General features: G+C 43.0%; 1 protein-coding gene across 1 annotated transcript in view; it reads right to left on the minus strand.

Annotated features, from left to right (window-relative positions):
• Positions 1 to 284: 284 nt before the first annotated feature.
• The window catches only part of PPP1R11 (protein phosphatase 1 regulatory inhibitor subunit 11), a 48,461-nt gene continuing 27,782 nt past the window's right edge, over positions 285 to 20,963 (minus strand). The window contains exons 2-3 of the mRNA XM_069237332.1: positions 20,718 to 20,826; positions 285 to 2,646 (exon numbers count right to left, since the gene is read on the minus strand). Of these exons, the coding sequence (XP_069093433.1) occupies positions 2,465 to 2,646; positions 20,718 to 20,826 (291 nt within the window). The 3' untranslated portion in view covers positions 285 to 2,464. The remainder of the gene's footprint in view (positions 2,647 to 20,717; positions 20,827 to 20,963) is intronic.

Genomic DNA, 20,963 nt, shown 5'->3' on the forward strand with positions numbered 1-20,963 from the left:
AGAGAAAATTGGCTGTACACAAATGTAAGTTTTGTGGGGAGGAGGCCCTTTAGATTTGTGGAGCAAATTATGTGTTTTTCATTTATATTTATAGTCTGCACTACTACGTTTTTATACTTATGTTAATCATGTCAAATGTAGAATATAGCGAAGAAAACATTTTCTAGCCCTGCATACACCATGAGTTAAAGTGACAAACTTCCTACAAGACCATCACGTACAGTGTACAAATGTTACATATGCCCGAGTTTTACCCCCTAAAAAAAAAACTAAGACAGCAAAAATCGCATCAACAAATATTTAATATTTCACAGACAAGCCAAGCAGCTCAGCCACTGGCAAGTAAGCCACCAAACAAATTCATTCATTGCGGGAGTGTGCATCAGCATGTGTGTACACAAAACATGTCCAAGCCACGGTACAACTTGGATATCAATGGGACATCCCTTCTGGAAATGACATCCTGAATCAGGGGCATGAACTATTTAAGACTTATGCTCAAAAGAAGTACAAACAATAGAATGTATTCCTAGAGCTGACAAAATCTGCTGGTCAGAACTGTTAAACTGCAAGGTAAATTGTTTCAACACTGTAAAAAACATTGTCCTGTTGTGGAAAATCAGATGCCATCTCTCTGAAACAAAATATTTAATTGCGGAGTATTTCAGAACCTTTGTAAAGATGTTCTTGGAAGCCATTTTCCTCTCCTTTACACTGTTCAACATTTTCATCACACTCTCCTGTGTTGGCAGCACAGGAAGAAAAAAGGTTACATTTTACAAAGTTACATTTGAACCTTTCATTTAGTGGAGTACTTCAATGTGTTGCTAATTAACCATGGGATGTTTGGAGGCACTACTGGTTTGTGTCCCAATCAACCTTATTATGGATGTGCTTGGGCGATGTGCTATGAAAGAAAGCGAGCAATACAGAAAAACTTTGTAAGAAAAAAGGCAGGCAAATAAAAACACAAGTGTGGCTGCTCATAAAAGACAGCTTTGTGAAAATGTGATGGTTAAAAACTGCTTTGCTAAAGTGACAGATAAATAACAGTTAAAAAGATGACACGCAGCTTATTGCTCACTGACTTCCGGAAACAAATCACCAGTTTAGTGGTTCAAGACTGCAATTGCCAGATGGCCGGTAATGGTCTCACAAACTCTTGCAGTGTCTGACAAATACATAGCTGGCCTATCAACTGCTACCGACCCTCTTCACCCTCCCGAAAACAGCAGTTTGTCCTACGATCTCATGTTCAAAGTGCACCGTCTGTACAATCCTTGGTGCAGTTTTTTGAAAAGTTACTCTAGTCCCTGGTTCAAGCAGAGTAGACCTTCCCTCTGGGAAGAGGCAGGTGCCCTAAAATTTCAGTATCGTGTCCTCTCGCCAATTTTCCTACTTGCTGGAATGTTTTTTTCTCGTCTCGGACGTCTGCCAGTCTAGCATGTTCTTGAAATAGTGGGTGTTGCATAAGCAATCATAAAATATTTGGAGTTCCGATTTCTCCCCTGAGCAGTCACATGTTTAACTTTCACATGCCATATAAGTTTTCATGCACAGTGAAGGCTTCCTTTTACACAACGCTGAAACGCAGGAGGATTGAAAAAACATTCTGCAAATACATCTGAAATGAAAGAAGGAGCAGACATTTCAGGTGCCTCTAACAGCATCACTGCTTAGGTTGGCACAGTCAAGAGGGAAGTAGCTTTTTCATGCCATTTGAAGTAACAACATGTAGGGGAAATATCAGCTGTTGGAAATACAAGAACTTATTGTTTCTGAGCACACAAAAGAACACTTTGGAGACTGGTATGCTCCCATCTCAGTAAGTCACTGCCATCCCCTCCCGCAGTCACTGGTAAGGATCAATACGGATGCTCCCTTGAATCAACATTAGCGGCAGCCTTGAGGAGCAGGCACTTGTGATTGATTCCATAAACGAGGTCTGTACGGAGCCAGTAGGCAAACACCTGTCTCTTAGTAACAAACAGCCCAACGGGCCAGGAAAACACATTGTCAAAGAACAGAAAAACTAATTTAAGTCCCCCGTGCACTAAAATATTTGGGGGATGTAGCCATAATAAAAACAAATCACTTAATTATTCAGAGGGGATTTCAAAAGGGAAATGAAAAGGAAAACCTGAGACAAGAGAACGAAGGAAAATGACTGTACAAAGGAGATAGGCAGAAAACTAGGCAGGTTTTTAGGAGGCAAAGAAGCAAATAAGAGAGGTGAAAAGTAGGGGATACGTGTGTGGGGGGGTGTGGGCATTCATAATCAGTCAGATATGTTCCTATAAGGGAGAAGTACATCAGCAAGCTTTGCCCATCGGCTGGGGCCTAGAGCCGTCAGGGAGCAGACGGAAGGCTCGACACCGGAAGACCTCCTTTCAGACTCCTCCAGACCTCGTCTCAGACTCCTCCCTCTCTTGGGGCTATCCTCGCTCCAAGTCCCTCCTCCCTTTCAGTGTTGCATAGGTCCCTGGCAGGGGCCAGCATTCCCCTGCTGTGGGCCGCCACCTCCGCTCTGCACTGGCCCTTTCTTGTGACCACGGACGCAGTGGGCGTTCCCACAACCGTCATCCTCATCCTCGCTTTCAGTGGAGCTCTCACCAAACGCCCGTGGCTTTTCATAGATGCAACAACCTGCAGGAAGGGAAGACGAGAAATCTGTGAGATGGAAGAAGAGAGCAGGAGAGGAAAAAAAAGTAAAGAGGAAGCAAAATATTTTTAAGGGGACAAAATGCGGGAGGGAGAATTTCAGAAGTGGGGCGCTAACCTGAAAGAGTAAAACAAAAACGTTACAGATGTTAACAGAAAATAAATAATGGATGAATGCAGAGCAGTGGGAAAGGGAAAAAACGAATATCGGAGTAGAAGAAATGGAAGGAATAGAACCGATACAGGTGCAGAAGAGGTGGGAGAAAATGAAGCGTAGATGGGGAAATGTAGTTGCTAAAGCAGGCAGAAAGGGCAGACAAAAAAGGCGGTAAAAAGGCCTAAAAAAGGGAAAGAGATGGAAAACAGGGCACTAAGGCAAAGCAAAGGTTAGATGTGGTAATAGGGAGAACGACACATGAAATTGGTAACGGGTGACCAGCAACTATTAAAAAAAAAGATTTGTTTACTTAACAGTCTCACGCGAGCGGAACACTTTATACAAGAACAGATCATGGTACACAGCACAATACAGAGTCTGTATGGATAGCATGCTGAGGCAGAAGACAAAACATACAAACGAAATATAGCAGGAATATATATACATGCTTATGACATGCATCAGGCGTGACTAGATAGCTAAGCAGATTACAGTGACTGCTCCAGAATGTGGACATGTACTTTGAGTGTCATCTTAAACTCGGAGAGATAGTGGATGGGTCCTAACGGAAGGGCATTCGGTTCAATGTTTGTTCATCTCACTTACCGGGTTCACTATACTGGACAGGAAGGCAAGGGGTTTGGAACAGCTAAAAAAGGGAAGCTTAAGCTTGGCTCGCACTATGGAAATACTATAGACAAACAAACATACAGTGCAATGGTCAGCAGGGAGTAGGGGGTGAGCCACTTTTCATTTGGTTTGGGGGGGGGGGACATTATGGATGGTCTTAAAAGCCATGATAATTAACTGAAAATGGACTTTGTTGCAAACGGAGGAAGAGTCTACTGACCAAGAATCCAACAATGAAGTTAGAAAGCATATTTCAGTATTAATAATTCTGAAGGGGAAAGAAGACATTTTGGGACGTTCATATTACTGAAGTACTGTCAAGCCAAGAGTATTTGTGAGATGTAGTAGTACGGTTTAGGAAAGTGAGGCAGATGATTTAGAGCGCTACATATTTTAATGCAACAATTAAATAGAACATGAACAAGGATGGGCACATTTATGTTGAACACAGGTTTCTGGCAGAGGAAAAGACTAATGATGACAGATGGAAAAGCGCGGAGTCGGGGAGATGTGTTGGGAAACGTTTGTGAACAACCCTCTCATCATCGCTACAAGGACATGCAGGGCAGTTAAAGGGATTAAACGATTTGCTGGGGAACCTTGTATAAGGGAAGCCTCACATATTGTCTGGTGTTTAACGGAAGGGATTCCTGCTTTTGGGATAGTGCTCCTCCTATGATCCATAATCTTTAATTCCTCAAGAATTACCACTATTCTGTTTTTCCAGAAAAGCTATGTGTGGTCCCCTCCCCCAACCCTTTCCAAAACATCCTCCGTTAAAAGGAAAACCTTAATGACTAGAGTGTTCCCAGCTCCTGTGGGATGTAGCTCTTCGAAGCAACACTGCATCACCTTAAAATACCACTAGGTGCATGAAGATGGTGAGGACCAGTTAGGACATACCCACCCACCCCAGAATAATATTCCAGGCATTTAGTGGAGGCCAGTATCTTAGTTTTTATTATTAGTTTATTTTTTATTTTTCAGAGGTGGGTTCTTTTTCAAAAATGCCCTCTAGCCTCTTGGCAAGACAATACATAGCGCATTTATGGGATTTCCTCTCAAAGATGATTGTGTGGTGTCCGTTGGACTTTCAGCTCTCTGAATGTGGCCATTTTGGGAATAACTGCAAATCAAAAACCCTATAAAAGATCAACAGCTGTGGATGCATACCAGGCCATGAGGAGTTGTGCCCTGTGAACCAGAATTTGGACTGAACTGTGGGTAAGACCTTTACAACAGTGGTTAAGGCTGTGAACATCATAATCGGATGTAGTCGTTTTAATTTTGCATCTTCTACCTTAAAATGTAGTTTTTGCCTTTTTTTGTGTACCAGTAATGATTAAAGAATACAAGGAAAATTTGAGAATACGTTACTTTATGCGCAAAATACATTTTTGATTTCTTTATAGGACATGAATTTACTCTGATGATGGACAAACCAGAAACCCATCGAAAAAGGAATCAACCAACAAAAATAATCTTGGAAGGAATTAAATATTAATAAATTCCCGAGAAACTCTACAGTTGAAAAGAGAACAGTTTCTCCATCTACATGTGCAATCTAAATATCGGGGACAATTAACATGGGGGATTATCTGTTTTTAGTAAAAGCACTATGGAAGCGGGTCTACATCAGTCTGAAATACATTAACTAACTGATTCTGGGGAAGTGAAGTACGAAAAATTCTTTTTTAGCATATTTACAGTACAAAGGCCGCTCGTACGAGTGTGGCAGCAGCACTAAATAGGACAAGGGAGAGGTGGGCGATACCAACAGGTTTTGCTTTGGTGGGTGCTCCCGACACATCCCTTTTACCTGAGAATCTGCAAAGAATCCTACCCACCTTGCTCTCAGTGTCATCCAACAATGTACGCAAGTTTATACAATGATTGTTTTACAGCTATAATTATGGACACTGCCGATGTTTTGCTCATTTGATTGCAGCAGTCCAAAGAATCAGTGATGAGTGTCAGCGTCCCAACTCTAAGGTAAAACAAAACGTGATACTAAGTCGGTGTAATGCACCAAGAACAAGTATTGTACTCACTAGTTTTACCTTCTAATTGTGCTGATTCTTGCCTCTTGGTTACGAAGTAGTGTGCATAAACAAGATGGCGGCCATCTCTAGCGATCTGTAGTGTGCATTCACGATGTAAAAATGCAACAGTAACATTTCAGTTACCACAACTTGAGATGGTGCCATCTGCTATCATGTAGACGATTACAGAAGGAAACGTGGCAAGCCAGCGCTTTAACCTTGGTCCACTTTAAATTATGTGGGTGACAAACTGGCTATCTGCATACATTGTACTTGTGGTTTAAACGTGTCATTACTAAGCAATTTCCACTAGAATAATTGCTCAAAAAAGGTTTCTTCATACCTCAAAATATGTTTTATTTCACAGTACGTCAGCTGAGTGGTGGAAACCTAACTGGCTGTTAGATTCTAGGACTCCTCTTTATTGGGAGGGTGACAGGTGCACACTCGCCACACTACGTCCGTCTCAGGTGACAGGCTTAGTGACACAAGTGGGGTAGCAGTTTTATTTTAGGGTGGGAACGCTGACTGGCAGGAATTTTGGGGATCCATAAAAATTCTGGACCTTTCCCTTCGTATAAATGTGGGTAGACTTGTGATTTTAAGTAACGTTTGCATGGCACTCTAGGTAAGTAACACTACCTTCGACTTCCCTGGGTTTGGGGTTTACTTAAATGTCTGAGTTTACTAGGCTTGCTTGGCAGCTAAGCTCTAGTACCTCACCTACCCACATCATCAAAATTACTAAACTAGCAAGGCTCAATCCTGGTGTCCCCCAAATTGCATTTTGAGGTCTTTCCTGTCTCGGTTAATGGGCCCGGCAACATACGTGGGGTACTTCTTGTGAGAGAAGTGCGTAAATACAGAAGAGTTGAACATAATTGAATTTCACTCCATATTTTTCTTCCAAAAGATAGCCAGTGTGCACAAAAGAATAGATTTTGAAAAATACATTCGGAATCACATAACAGTATTGGTAATTAAAAGTTCATAATTATACAAGTAGCCACTATTCCTAAACTCTGCAGAGTGGGCACATTTACAACAAGCAATTGCAATAGGTCTTGCATGTGCTTGAGGTAGAGCTATTGGTGTTGTAAATGCACAACTGGAATTTTCTTGCCACATAAACTGGTCAATCCTGCCACATAATTTGGCCCTCTCTCCCACATAACTCCAGTCACCCTGCATATAATTAAAGCACTTCCATTGACCTTCTTCCGCTATCTGCAGCAAAAAATTAAAATATTGCCACTATTTATAATATCTTTTATATTATTATTTTGTGGTCCCCCCAATCTAGTGTGGGGACCCAGAGATGACCTAGACAGAAATAGTGCGTCGTGCTGAATGGTTTGGTGGTGGTGCCATTGACGTAGAACCACCACAGGCTGTGTTAAGGGCAAAAAAAATTGTAAAGCAAATGCCCTGCAAAGTACTATGGAGCGAGTGCAGACAATAGTGAAGTATCTGGATTGTAATGCTCAGAAAAGCCCAGATAGGACACCACAATAAAAATAGCATTTGTGAGAAACATGGTCATGTAACCATATAGTCAGCCCCTAGAGGGCATAATCATATGAAAAAAGAATGGCAGAAAGTAAAGCAGAGTAACCATATATTCAGCCCCAAGAGGGCATGGTGCATTACAAATGTTGGGGGCTAGCAGGCCTACTGCAATCATATTACAAAAAAAAAAAAACCTTAAAACTCAAACTACCCCCAGCCATAAAACAAAAGTTCCAGTAATGAGAGCTTAAAAAGACACTGAATGGTGGGAGAGGTTACTATTTATGTTCCCACTCCCAACCTAGTGTGGTGACCTCCAGATGACCTGACAGAAAGAGACAGCGCATGACCTTACTGTATCAATTGATGCATGTGGAGTAAACAATGAAATATCACAACACGCTGCAGCTCTGTTGGCTCTGGGTATTTTGTGTTTTTGGACAACCAAAAACCAAGAACTGCAAAAAAAACGTGGAGCGGGTAGAACGCCAGATTACAACCCTGGCGGGACCACTGCCAGAAACACAGATGCCAAGGGGTTGGCAGCGGTCAGAGTCGTGGACAGCCACAGCGGTATCCATGGCAGCATCACCCTGCTGATCACGATGCCACTTTCCGTGCGGGGTGTACGCCATTGGCCGAGCCTAGACCAATGCAGCTGCACTGTTTTCACCGGGCTGACCGGAGAGTGCCGGTATGACGGTCAGACCGCCAAACTCATAATGACCCCCTAAATGTTGATGTACCCAGAAGGGTCAGACAGATGTAACAGTATATTACTTTTGTAAATTGTCTCCTACTGTCACCTATTTCTATTTTTGACTTCTCATTTTCATTATATTTTGTTAAAATTGTGTTTCTTTGGGAATCAATTAATCAACACAAAACACCTTGTGGAGTTCCGAATTTGGTCTTTTATTACGAAATGTTTAACTTTCCTAGTTGTCTAACGTGATTTTGGGTGAAGGGAGCCATGCAATAGAGTAAGTGTGACGAGGCTGAAACATTAAAAAAAAAAAGCTTACCACTTGCGGGTGGGCTGTGGGGGGGCGTTTAGTTCAAACCATCTGCAGTAACTGGGTTAATGGTTTAAACAGACACTGAAACGTATTCTTTTTTCTTAATAAATCATTTGCAAAGGCATGACTTAAGTCAGTTCACAGAAAGAGGGCCTGCCTTTAACTGTAACGGATGTGTGTATATTTCTAATTTAAGTATGCTGCTGTAGATCCGCCATGAAGTCCAGCCTAAATGCAGATTTTACTGTTATTTGGGTTCTAGATGTCAGTAGTCCTAAATAATATTATGCCAATTAACCTGCCTATCCGGCACTGTGCACAAAAAATTCCGTACAAATTAAATACATTTTTATTCTAGCATTATCCATACTACTTGTGTTTTCACAGGGGCACGCTGCAAAACACACCAGTGAATATTGTTTGTGTGATTATTGCCAGATGGTGGTGTTCCAAGGCACATCTAAATTGTTGCAAAATTGTGGCACATATTCCAATATCCTTCTGTAAGCCACAGCTTCTCTCTCTAAAGCAGGGATACTCAAAGTACGGACCGGGGTCCCCAGGCGGCCCTCCTGATGCTTAATTACGGCCCCCTGGTGAACAGTACCACTGGGCTGCTGTTCACTTGACAGCGCAGGAACAAACAGAAAGCTGCAACACACACCGGTATACTTTGTTTACATGTTAATTAAAGTAACAGTATAGAAGAAAAGGTGTCCTAGACAACCTCTCATTAGAAACACCTTTAGTTTTAAAGACATCTTGCACTTAACATGCAGAAACACGATCAACTCTGAAAACTTTAAAAAAAGTGTATTTTATCAACATGCATTAGCATTTTACCTTAGAAGATAAGATTATATCACTGCATTAGAGGCATTAGCAGTGAGAGTTTTCAAACATGATCTTGGAAACATTCATGCCACCCCCATTTGGAAAACAATGCCATTATTGAACCAAGAGGCAACTCATTTGTCAGGTGCACCTTGTGCGCAGTCTTGTTATACAATTGGAACAACATAGTTTTGTACAGCACACATCCTGAACTGGTATGTGTCAAGGGGCTCTTATATGTGGTAGTGAAGAAAAGGGAGGCAAAGTGAAATTAACCAATTGCCTAGGTTCACGCAATATGGTTAAGTGGGGATGCTTGGACTGATAACCAGGTTTTCTGGTTTCACATTTTGCAATTCTATTTCAAGACCAGAGGCTTCAATTATGCTATCTCTTCCTTTACTGGCCAAATATAGCAGCCAATCAGTTAACAAAAAAACTACACATCCCATGATGATTCAATACAGTATCACAAGCCCCAATCACCAACCACGACCTCTATCCATAAACAGCATGACCCCAAATGTCACTCCCTCTTTCTTTGCTGCTCTGCAGCAGATAAGTACTATTCGTTTTTTCACTTTCTCTGGGGATCGGCTCGTGTTTGCAGCACGCGCTACACCGAAGACCCATTCCTGGTATTCCTCCCGTGCTCTCTGAGACCCAGCGTGTACTAAACACCTGGGTTGTAAAATCTTAGAAGGCTTGGACTAGAGTGTTTTACAGGCTGCTCCCTCCATGCCTTATTGGGCTCCAATTTTTTTTCTATTTGCCTGCAATGGCTTTTTGCACTCCCCATTTTACTTATTGGTATTTAATATTACTTATACTATTGATTGGTTGACATTAACATCATGGCTCAATGGAATGAGCATGAAGAAGGGTACTTACCTAAAGACATTGGTAACCAGCTGGAGGTTAACCTGGTGGAAGCCCTTGATACTAGCGTTCCACAGTCAGTTAATGATGCCCTATTGAGAGCGTTAGGGCCCTTTTCAGGCCAACCTTTTGACTACGCCCGCTCCCAGGGTTGGCTTCACGGACAGCAACCCCTCTCTGAAGGGACTAAATCAAAGTCCAAGTCTACATCAAAAAAATGTAGAAGGAACTCATGCTCCTTTTGGGGACTTAAAAGCTGTAGGAAAGTACCATCTTGCTTGGCATGTTACCCCCATTTTTACTTGTCTGTCAGTTTGTTTTTGCCTTTCTCACTGGGATCCTGCTAACCAGGACCCCAGTGCTCAGTTTGTGGCCTGAATGTGTGTCCCTGTGTAGTGAGTAACTGTGTCACTGAGGCTCTGGTAATCAGAACCTCAGTGCTTATGCTCTCTCTGCCTTTAGAATTGCCACTATAGGCTAGTGACCATTTTCACCAATTCTAATTGGCACACTGGAACACCCTTATATATCCCTAGTATATGGTACCTAGGTACCCATGGTATTGGGGTTCCAGGAGATCCTTATGGGCTGCATAGTTTCTTTTGCCACCCATAGGGAACTCAGACAAATCTTGCACAGGACTGCCACTGCAGCCTGAGTAAAATAACTTCCACAATTTTTCACAGCCATTTTACACTGCACTTAAGTAACTTATAAGTCACCTATATGTCTAACCCTCACTTAGTGAAGGTTAGGTGCAAAGTTACTAAGTGTGAGGGCACCCTGGCACTAGCCAAGGTGCCCCCACATAGTTCAGGGCAACTTCCCCAGACTTTGTGAGTGCGGGGACACCATTACACATGTGCACTACATTTAGGTCAATACCTATATGTAGCTTCACAATGGTAACTCCGAATATGGCCATGTAACATGTCTAAGATCATGGAATTGTCCCCCCCCCCCCATGCCAAATCTGGTATTGGGGTGCCAATCCCATGTATCCCCGGGGCTCGAGCATGGACCCCAGGTACTGCCAAACCAGCTCTCTGGGGTTTTCACTGCAGCTACCGCTGCTGCCAACCCACAGACAGGCTTCTGCCCTCCTGGGGTCTGGGCAGCCCAGTCCCAGGAAAGCAGAATAAAGAATTTCCTTTGGAAATAGGTGTTAAGGGCTGGGGAAGAGTAGCCTCCCCCAGCCTCTGGAAATGCTCTGAAGGGCACAGATGGTGCCCTCCTTGCATAAGCCAGTCTACACCGGTTCAGGGAACCCCCGGTCCCTGCTATGGCACGAAACTGGACAAAGGAAAGGGGACTGACCACTCCCCTGTCCATCACCACCCCAGGGGTGGTGCCCAGAGCTCCTCCAGTGTGTCCCAGACCTCTGCCATCTTGAATCCAGAGATGCGAGGGCACAATGGAGGCCTCCGAGTGGCCAGTGACAGCAGGTGATGTCAGAGACCCCTCCTGATAAGTGCTTACCTGACTAGGTGGCCAATCCTCCTCTGAGGGCTATTTAGGGTCTCTCCTGTGGGCTTTTCCTCAGATAACGATGTGCAAGAACTCAGTTCCTCTGCATCTCCCTCTTCAACTTCTGCCAAGGATCAACCGCTGACTGCTCCAGGACGCCTGCAAAACTGCAACAAAGTAGCAAGAAGACTACCAGCGACATTGTAGCGCCTAATCCTGCCGGCTTTCTCGACTGTTTCCTGGTGGTGCATGCTCTGGGGGCTGTCTGCCTTCACCCTGCACTGGAAGCCAAGAAAAATCTCCCGTGGGTTGACGGCGTCTTCTCCCTGCTAACGCACGCACCAAACTTTAGCTTCACCAGTCCTCTGGGTCCCCTCTAATCGTGACGAGCATGGTCCCTGGAACACAGGAGCTGGATCCAAGTAACCCCGACTGTCCAGAGGTCCATCCGTCCAAATTTGGCGGAGGTAAGTCCTTGCCTCCCCTCGCCAGACAGTAATCCTGTTTACTGCATGAACTGCAGCTGCTAGGGCTTCTGTGCACTTTTGCATGGAATCCTTTGTGCACAGCACAGTCCAGGTCCCCAGCACGCCATCCTGCATTGCTCAACTCGCTGAGTTGACCACCAGCTTTGGGAGACCCTCCTTTGTAGTTTTTAGACTACCACAGCGCTCAGTTTTCTTGAACCTGTGCTCAAGTACTTCTGCGGGTGCTGCCTGCTTTTGCGTGGGCTCTGTGTTGCTGAAGGCCCCCTCTGTTTCCTCTTCCAAGTGACGACCTCCAGGTCCTTCCTGGGCCTGGGCAGCACCCTTTTTTTTCAACAGTGATCTTTGCAGCTAGTAAGGCTTGTTTGCGGTCTTTCTCCAAAGAAACACTGCATCCTCCAGCATTCCGTGGGACATCTTCTGTGCAAAGGAGAAGTTCCTGGCACCTTCCGTTGTTGCAGAATCTTCAGCTTCTTCCAACCGGAGTCAGTCATTTTGCACCTTCATCCGGGGTTTAGTGGGCTCCTGCCCCCGACACTTTTGTGACTCTTGGACTTGGTCCCCTTCCTTTACAGGTCCTCAGGTCCAGGAATCCGTCTTCAGTGCTTTGCAGTCAGTTGTGGTCTTTGCAGAATCTCCTAGCATGACTATAGTGTGTTACTGGGAAGTAGGGTCACTTTACTCCTACTTTTCAGGGTCTTAGGGTGGGTTATCTTGGACACCCTTAGTGTTGTCTCATACTCCCAGCGACCCTCCACACATTACACTAGGCCTGGGCTCCCTAAGGGATTCGCATTCCACTTTCTTAGTATATGGTTTGTGTTGCCCCTACGCCTATTGCATCCTATTGTATTCTACAGTGTTTGCACTACTTTTCTAACTGTTTACTTACCTGATTTTGGTTTGGGTGTATATTTTGTGTATTTTACTTAGCTCCTAAGGGAGTATACCCTCTGAGATATTTTTGGCACATTGTCACAAAAATAGAGTACCTTTATTTTTAGTAAATGAGTATTGTGATTCTTATGATATGGTGCTATATGATATAAGTGGTATATTAGGAGCTTTGCATGTCTCCTAGTTCAGCCTAAGCTGCTCTGCTATAGCTACTTCTATCAGCCTAAGCTGCTAGAACCCTACTAATAAAGGATAACTGGACCTGGCACAAGGTGTAAGTACCGGCAGGTACCCACTATAAGCCAGGCCAGCCTCCAACACATGCTGACAATTGAAAAACTGTGTAAAAAGCGAGCTACCGATTATAACTATAGTTCAAGAAAAGATTCTACCTTCTCCCCATCCTCTTCGGATAAGGATTCCGATGACTCAGGCTCTGGGTCCCAGTAAAAAAACCAAAGGAACAGACGCCTCCTCTTCAAGTGTTGTATTTTGACCCCGCTGAGATTTTACAACCCAGATTATCTAATTGGGTCCCGTCCTCTGAAGTGGCACACTTTGTACACTCCAATATTAGACAGAGTTTTGACAAAGGTACAGTCGCTTCTTCGGGCAGAATGTCCTAGACCAGAGTTAGACGATAAAGTATCAGACATTCCTGAAATTGACCCCACCATGGTCACTTCAATGAAAAAAAATTGCGAAAGATCCAAAGAAAGGACTGGATAGGTCATGGCGCCTCCGTCATGATAAACTTCTCAATTTAACAGGTCAATTAACTAAGATTCTGGATATGGCCTTTCTTGCCAAGGAGTCAGAAATTCCTGTGGGTGGACACTGATGTACTGATTGGATGGGCTCAGAGAGCCATTTGTCAACTGGGCTATACTAACTGAGCAATCTCTTCGGAATGCAGAAAATCTATTCTCATGCAAATTGACCCGAAACTTGCTGATTTAGCTTCTTGTGAGACAGGCCCAGCTGCGGATGGACTTCTTTTTGGATCCGCTTTTATGAAGTTACTTTTTCTTCTCTTGATCAGGCACAAATGTCCCTTAAAAAGGTTTTCAAATGAGGCCTTTTTGTCAGGGTCGGTCGTTATGGAGGACTTATGGCCAGCCGAAGAGCTTTCACAAGTCCTCAAAACTATTATCCCAGAGGGAAAGGTAGTTGGTATGGAGACCAATCTGATTCTACTTTTTACCCCACTCGCTCCAGAGGAGGTCAGTCCAGATTTCACAGACCCCATAGGTGACAACAAGGAGCAATCCAAGAAGCTGGTTACTCAGGTGAGCATTATAACCTATTCTCAGGTGCTTCTTGGGGGCAGAGTGGGATTGTTTGTAGACAACTGGAGAAAATGTTTTGGGGATCCTTGGATTCTTCAGACAGTTTTGGGCTATCATCTAGAGTTTATTGGTACTCCGACACAACTATCCCCTCCTCTTCAAATGACTTTTTCCCACGCAGATCAGACTTTTATAGACGTAGAGGTTAAAGCTTTGTTAGACAAAGGAGCAGTACGTTTTTCAGCTCCTCACCCTTCTGGTTTTCTCAGCCCCATTTTTGTGGTAGACAAAAAAAAAAAAAGAGGGGGTCATCGTCTAGTATTGAATATAAAGGATTTCAACCGTGGATCTTGTACAGGCATTTCAAAATGGAAGGGATTCACATGTTAAGGGATATTCTATTAGAAGGAGACTGGATGGTCCGCCTGGACCTAAAGGATGCTTGCCTTTCGATTTCCGTCTTCCCGCCTCACAGGAGATTTCTGCAATTTCTTTGGAAGGGCCAATGTCTAGAATTCAATGCACTTCCGTTTGGCCTGTCGTCACCCCCTTGGTGATTCACAACATTGTTAAGACCAGTGATAGAATGGTTTAGAACCAAGGGAGTCTGATTGATCATCTATCTAGACGATATCTTATTGATGGCTCAGGACCTTCAATCCCTTCGGACTCATTTAGACTGAAACATCATTTTTTTACAGGATTTGGGTTTCCCCATCAGTGTGCAGAAGTCATTACTGAAACCGACCCACGTGATAGACTCAGTCCGGTCCCAACTAATTCTTCGCTTGTAAAAGATTCGCAATCTCAAGAGGGAGCTGAGGTCTGCATTGTCCAGTCTGACTATTTCTTTGCGGAACATTGCCAGAATAGTGGGTCTTCTGGCCTCATCTATTCAGGCAATCTTTCCAGCCCCCCTTCACTACCATACTTTGCAGAGACTCAAAATCAGACATCTGCAACAGGGTCTGAGGTATTCGGAACTGATTCCTTTAACCATAGAGGTCAAGTCGGAGACTCATTGGTGACTCCAGCACATGGAAGCCTGGAATAGCAGGGCCATTTTTGGCTCTCACCCAGGGGTGGTGATCGAATCAGACGCCAGTCAGTGGGGTTGGGGAGCCCGCTGTGGTTCCCTAGTGACCGGGGTACGATGGTCAAAATTGGAACAGACTCTTCATATCAATTATCTGGAGCTCCTAGCGGGCTCTTTTGCCATGAAGAGTTTTTCTCCTCACAAGACGGACTGTTGCATACTGCTGAGGATGGACAACATCTCAGCGGTGCAGTATGTCAACAAGCTAGGGGGGATGAAGTCCAGGATCCCGGCAGAGATTGCCAAGGATTTCTGGCACTACTGTCTAAATCATAGTCTGATTATCCTCGCAGAATATCTCCCGGGAGTTCAGAATACAATAGCGGACTGGAATTCCAGCGACTGGAGACTGGATCCAGTGATTTTCTTTCAGATAATCAGAGAGTGGGGCCCTTGCGAAGTGGATCTTTTTGCATCTCGCCTCAACTCTCAGATATCAAAATTCTTCTGCTGGCGCCTGGATCCCCTGGCTCTGGCGACAAATGACTTTCTTTAGGACTGGTCCCAATTTCAGGGGTAGGTCTTTCCTCCATGTCTGATGATATCCAGGGTCCTGTCTCAGGTTCAGAGACAGAAAGCAGACATTATATTGGTGACTCCATTTTGGAGAGCTCAACCTTGGTTCCCAATTGCTCTGCAGTTAGCCTGTGCTCGCCTGCTTCTCATTCCTCCCCTTCAGGATCTTCTCTTGAGCCCGGAAGGCTTTCAACATCCACTGATCATATCAGGGAAACGGTCATTGATGGCTTGGATGGTTTCAGGTCGAGATGGAATTCCCTAAGTCTTTCGCTGCAGATTTCATGAGCAGGCTTATAGAACTATTATTTATTTTAAATCAGCCATTTCAGCTGGCCATGTTCATATTGATGATAAACCTGTAGGTGAGCATCTCTGATCTATAAATTATTGAGTGGTATTCGTTCAGCTAACCCTCCTCAAACAAGATTTCTGTCTTGTGGGATGTGAACATGGTCTTAAAGTTTTTAGACATGTGGTCTGCCAATAAATATTGGTCTCGTAAACAGATTTCAGAAAAACTGACTATGTTATTATGTCTGATTTCCTGTACGAGAGTATCAGATGTCAAGGCTTTGGATTTGGCTGGTAGGGTGTATTCTCCTGAAGGTGTTACTTTTACTATTACCAGAAGAACAAAAACTAATCGCAGATCAGTAACTTATCCAATGTATCCGGATAATTCAAAACTATGTGTAGTTCAATGTTTAAAGGATTATGAGGTGGTTACAGACAAATTTAGGCAGGTTGCTAATGGTCAGTTACTAATTTCCTTGCAAAAACCTTTTAAACCATTTTCGTCAGCCACTCTATCAAGATGGATGAGATGCTTAATGAGTGAAGCAGGTATAGATACCAGTCAATTTGGAACTAATTCTGTTAGAGGGGCTATGGCCTCCAAGACATATGCCTTAGGTTCTTGTTTGGAGTACATTATGAAGGCAGCTGACTGGTCTTCTGAATCAACGTTTCGTAAATTTTATCATAAAACTGTGGTAGATGTTGCAACTGTGGTAACTGGACAGCTTTAAATGAGCTTAATCGGAGCCCCCGGTCCTGAAACAGAATAAAAAAAAATTCTAGTTTACGCGTCAAGAATTTTCAATTCTATTAAGGACACGGAGGCGAGGATTATCCCACCCTTAAATACATTGTTATGTCATGTATTCAAAAAATATATATATCAATTTGACACTATATTGATTGTATTTTGCCCTCCCTTATTAATATATTAGATAGATCAAAGTATAATTGACTATTTTAACCTTATGAGATATTACCTTCTATTGTTTTATGTTTTAAGGTCTGATCAGAAGACTACCTGAAGTTCTTTCCTCTTGTGTGTAGATGAAGTCATGTATATGCGGCTCAGTTCCTTTGGAGTTTCTGCAACTCCTGGCTCCTGTTGAGCTCTTTTGGTGTTTCCAGGTCTGGTTTGGAGGATCGATGGAACATCGAAAACGTAAGAAGTTTCGTTTCAGAAGTTTAAGGATTATCTGACTTTGACAAAGATAGAGGAAGTGACATTTGGGGTCATGCTATTTATGGATAGAGGTCGTGGTTGGTGATTGGGCCATGTGATACTGTACTGAAGCATCATGGGATGTGTAGATTTTTTGTTAACTGATTGGCTGCTATATTTGGACAGTAAAGAGAGAGATAGCATAATCCTCGCCTCCGTGTCCTTAATAGAATTGAAAAATTTTGACGCATAAGCTAGACATTTTTTTATTCACCGACCAGATGAGCGTCTCTTTCCCTCTCATGTTTAACATTAGATGTTAATGCTTTGACTTTAATTCTAGGGACATGAGAATAGAGGATTGATGGCACACAGAAACCATAGGAAAGCTCATTTTGTTGTCAATACTATGCAGCTGCTTCGCGCCCCCCTACGTCAACCTTTCATCATCTCAACCCTTGCTGTACTGGCATCTGTGCAGCCCTTGGACATGCTACAGACAGATCTTTGCAGCCCCCGGGGAAATGTTTGCGAGTACCCGTGCTCTAAAGCATAGTCTTTTTTTTTTTTAGCATTAAAAACAAAAAACAAAGAGCTATATAAATTTAAAATATTTATTTAGTAGATTACTGCGACACAGGAAATGGGTGCCCAGGAGGAGGACTGGATACTTTGCAATAGTATGCAGGATTCCTTCCAAGACGGGACTGGAATTGGTGACTAGTATTTTAGGAAATGCATGAAATGTACCATGTTTGCTACAATTAAGAACACCGTTCAATTTGTAAAGGTTAAGAGTGCAACTGATTTAGTCTTTAGAAACCAGCTTTGGTAATCACTGTGGAATGTTTCTATGGGAACTAACGTGACATTACTGCTACAAGCATTACATACTAAATTGCAACTAACATGAGCTTCACATTTCATCTGGGTTGGGGCCGGGTTATGAGCATGCTCTCCTTTAGTTCAGTATTTTCCTTAAGGACCTGGAGGATTACCTAAATATTTCGAAGCAGGACAACCAAAGAATTAAGAGAGCCAACCAAAAGTGTTGTTTGCAGACAATACCATCCTACTCCTGCTAACATAGTAGAATCTACAATGCACAATATGCCTCATGGGCTCTAATGTCTCTTACAGAGGTTAAAAGTAACCACATCCATGTCCCCAGTTACTAGCTGCCTTTTGAATGCATCGTTTCGTGTTACTGAGCAAAAACATGAAAGAAAAAAAAAAAAGAAAAGGAGATTTTTTATTATTTTTTAAATCAGCTGATGGACTAGATGGGATTTCATTTTTTTGTGGTTATCTCTGCGACCTTCGATGCAGAGCTGTGGTGCTCTGAAAACATTGCCAACTTTAGGCAATGAAACTACCCTCCAGACCATTATGGCAAAGATGGATGTGAAATACACCTTTAAGTTAATTATAATCAAACCTACTTTACACTGGTTTTGCTTTTTGACATATTGCCTTCATATGTTCTATATAGATTGTCAAGAAGAAGCAGATATATCAGAGGTTTACGAGGGGACTTTGACTCGAACATGTTATAGAGATCAATAAAAAGGCTGTCCTGCAATGAGGAACGGTCCAGGAGCTTTAATCAGTATTTGGCCCATAAAGGTTTGTCAGCAGGGATATGGCTTACTGCTCGTTTAAGCATTCAAGGTTAAGTTAATGCCTCTCCCTGATTCAACTTCTCTCGAGAACGTATTTGCAACCACAAGCGATTCTGCTTACATTGTATACATAGCTTCCATGGCGGTCAGCAGTAACACCCCTGGTGTAACAGAAAGTTAAGTCAACATTCCTCTACATGGTCATTGAACTCCTCTGTCTTGCATTATGCTTATAATGCATGGAAGGGGCTACTCTATCCCATATATGAAAAGAAAATGTCAAAGCACAAATGTCACTCAGACAGAACTGGATCATCTTGAGACTTGTAAACAAGTTCAATGTTAAAGCAGGTTAAAAAGGGTAATGGTGAAGGACATCAACTGTAGTGTACGTATGGACAGAAGAATAGCCCACAAAACACCATCTCTGCAGCTGGCAAGGTTTTTTAAATGAAAACAGACCAATATAACTCCTAGGGGGGTGGGGGGGGGGGGGGGTGGAAGGGCATATATCCTCAAAGGGGCACAGCATTTGAACTTCAAAGGCTCCATGCAAAACAAAAAATGCAGGAGCAAGGAAGTGCCACTCAATGCCCAAGTGGCCCTTTCTGCACTTCATGCCTTTACCACCTGTTAAAAAAAAAAAAAAAAACAGCAGGTGGTTATTTGCCCTGGAATTAGTAGGTCAGACAGGAGGGCACAGCCCAGCTCCAAGCAAGATGCAGAATGTTGATTTTATCTACCACACTCTAGAAAAAATATTCTGCTCCTTAAAGGGGACAAGAATTTGTCAGTGTAGGCACCATCTATACTGACCACAACTGCCAAAGTATACCTTGCATTCAAAAGGAAAATTTCTTAAAAGTACAGTAATGTATAAAGTAGCATCCTAAGTTGCTGTCTTAACTAGGTGGAAACAATCACCTCCCCTCCTAGTCTATTATCACCACCATTCTCAATAAGCGTGGCTATCCACGGACTGCGGGCAGTACTCAAAATGTCCCAAAGCAAAAAGCAGTGATTACTCGTGAGTCAAAGTAACTCTCTTACATGCACCTATGACACCTAGTGCTTAACTTGGGCAGCTGTTATCCAGAGCCCAGCGCCGCCACCAATTTGAAAAACACTGGAACGCATTTATGAGCATACACAACATGGTGGAACTGCAGTGGACCTGTGTTTGGTACTTTGGACCCTGGAACTTTTTTTTCAAAATAAATAAAATAACTGATGACATCTACAGCCCACTTGCATACCAAACATGCTGTCCCATCCCACTTGCCTAATGGCACACAGCTGATACGTTCCCATAAGGGGGTTAAGCGATGTGGCTGAAAGTACAATTGAGCCACTGGTTTGATATGACCTGGGTCAAAGAATAGGTGGGCAGGACAAGTATGACAAATCAAATGGAAAACGTTTGAAATCCAAACTAGACTAAACGTTGTGCACATTGTTATATTATTGAGCGGTCTGACAGGAGTCAAAGTACTATCCTGTCGCTTTTGATAGCCTCACATTGTTATATGATTGAGAGGTATGACAGGAGTCAAAGTACTATCATATTGCTTTTGAAAGCCTCACAACAATTTAATTGCAGAGGTGGAGTCATCTCCTTGCTATGTCTGTACTTATCTAAATAGTGATCGCCTAACAGGGAAAACAAGTCTGAAAGTTGGTTTGGAAAGGAACACACACTGCTACACGAGAAAAAAAGAAAAAACACAGAACCCTTAATAGATTCTGGCATGCGTGAATGGAACCAGAAAAAAGAATGAATGAAAAAGCTTAAGTCAGACCAAAATGAAGTCTACAAATTTTGAAATAAGGTGCAAAACTGTAGTGTTGAAAGTATAGAATAAGATACTCAAAAACAAGCGGAACAATATAAAAGACCTGCGAATCAACCAACTCAAACGTCTTATAGGGACAATGCTCTGACTGCATCTGAAGACAATGTTTGTGTAGTGTGCAATCATTGTGCATGGTATCATGCAACTGTAGTCCTTACAGAATACAGTACAAGTACACTTGATCCATGTGGTGCATGGTTATCATGTGGCTCAAACCAAAATATGCAGCACACGTTTCTCAACTGCTATTAAATAATGTCGCATATTCTCTGCAGGGCATGAACCTGGACACAACTCACATTTGGAGGACCTTCGCCCTAGGTGCTCATTATCCACTGTGTCACTCGACCACTCCACCTTCTTGTCAGTTTTGCGTTTCCGCAGCTTGATAGTGAGGCTTCTGTTCTCCTGCCAGACAAGAGAAGAATACGTTCAATCATGCTGATAAGACACTAATATAAGCGTGTTCATGTGGCAGAATGTGACATTAACCTCCTGGTGCAGGCACAAAACATATTGTGATTGAAAACAAGTATTAGCAAATT

This window comes from Pleurodeles waltl, chromosome 6 (assembly GCF_031143425.1).
Source record: "Pleurodeles waltl isolate 20211129_DDA chromosome 6, aPleWal1.hap1.20221129, whole genome shotgun sequence".
Classification (NCBI taxonomy): domain Eukaryota; kingdom Metazoa; phylum Chordata; class Amphibia; order Caudata; family Salamandridae; genus Pleurodeles; species Pleurodeles waltl.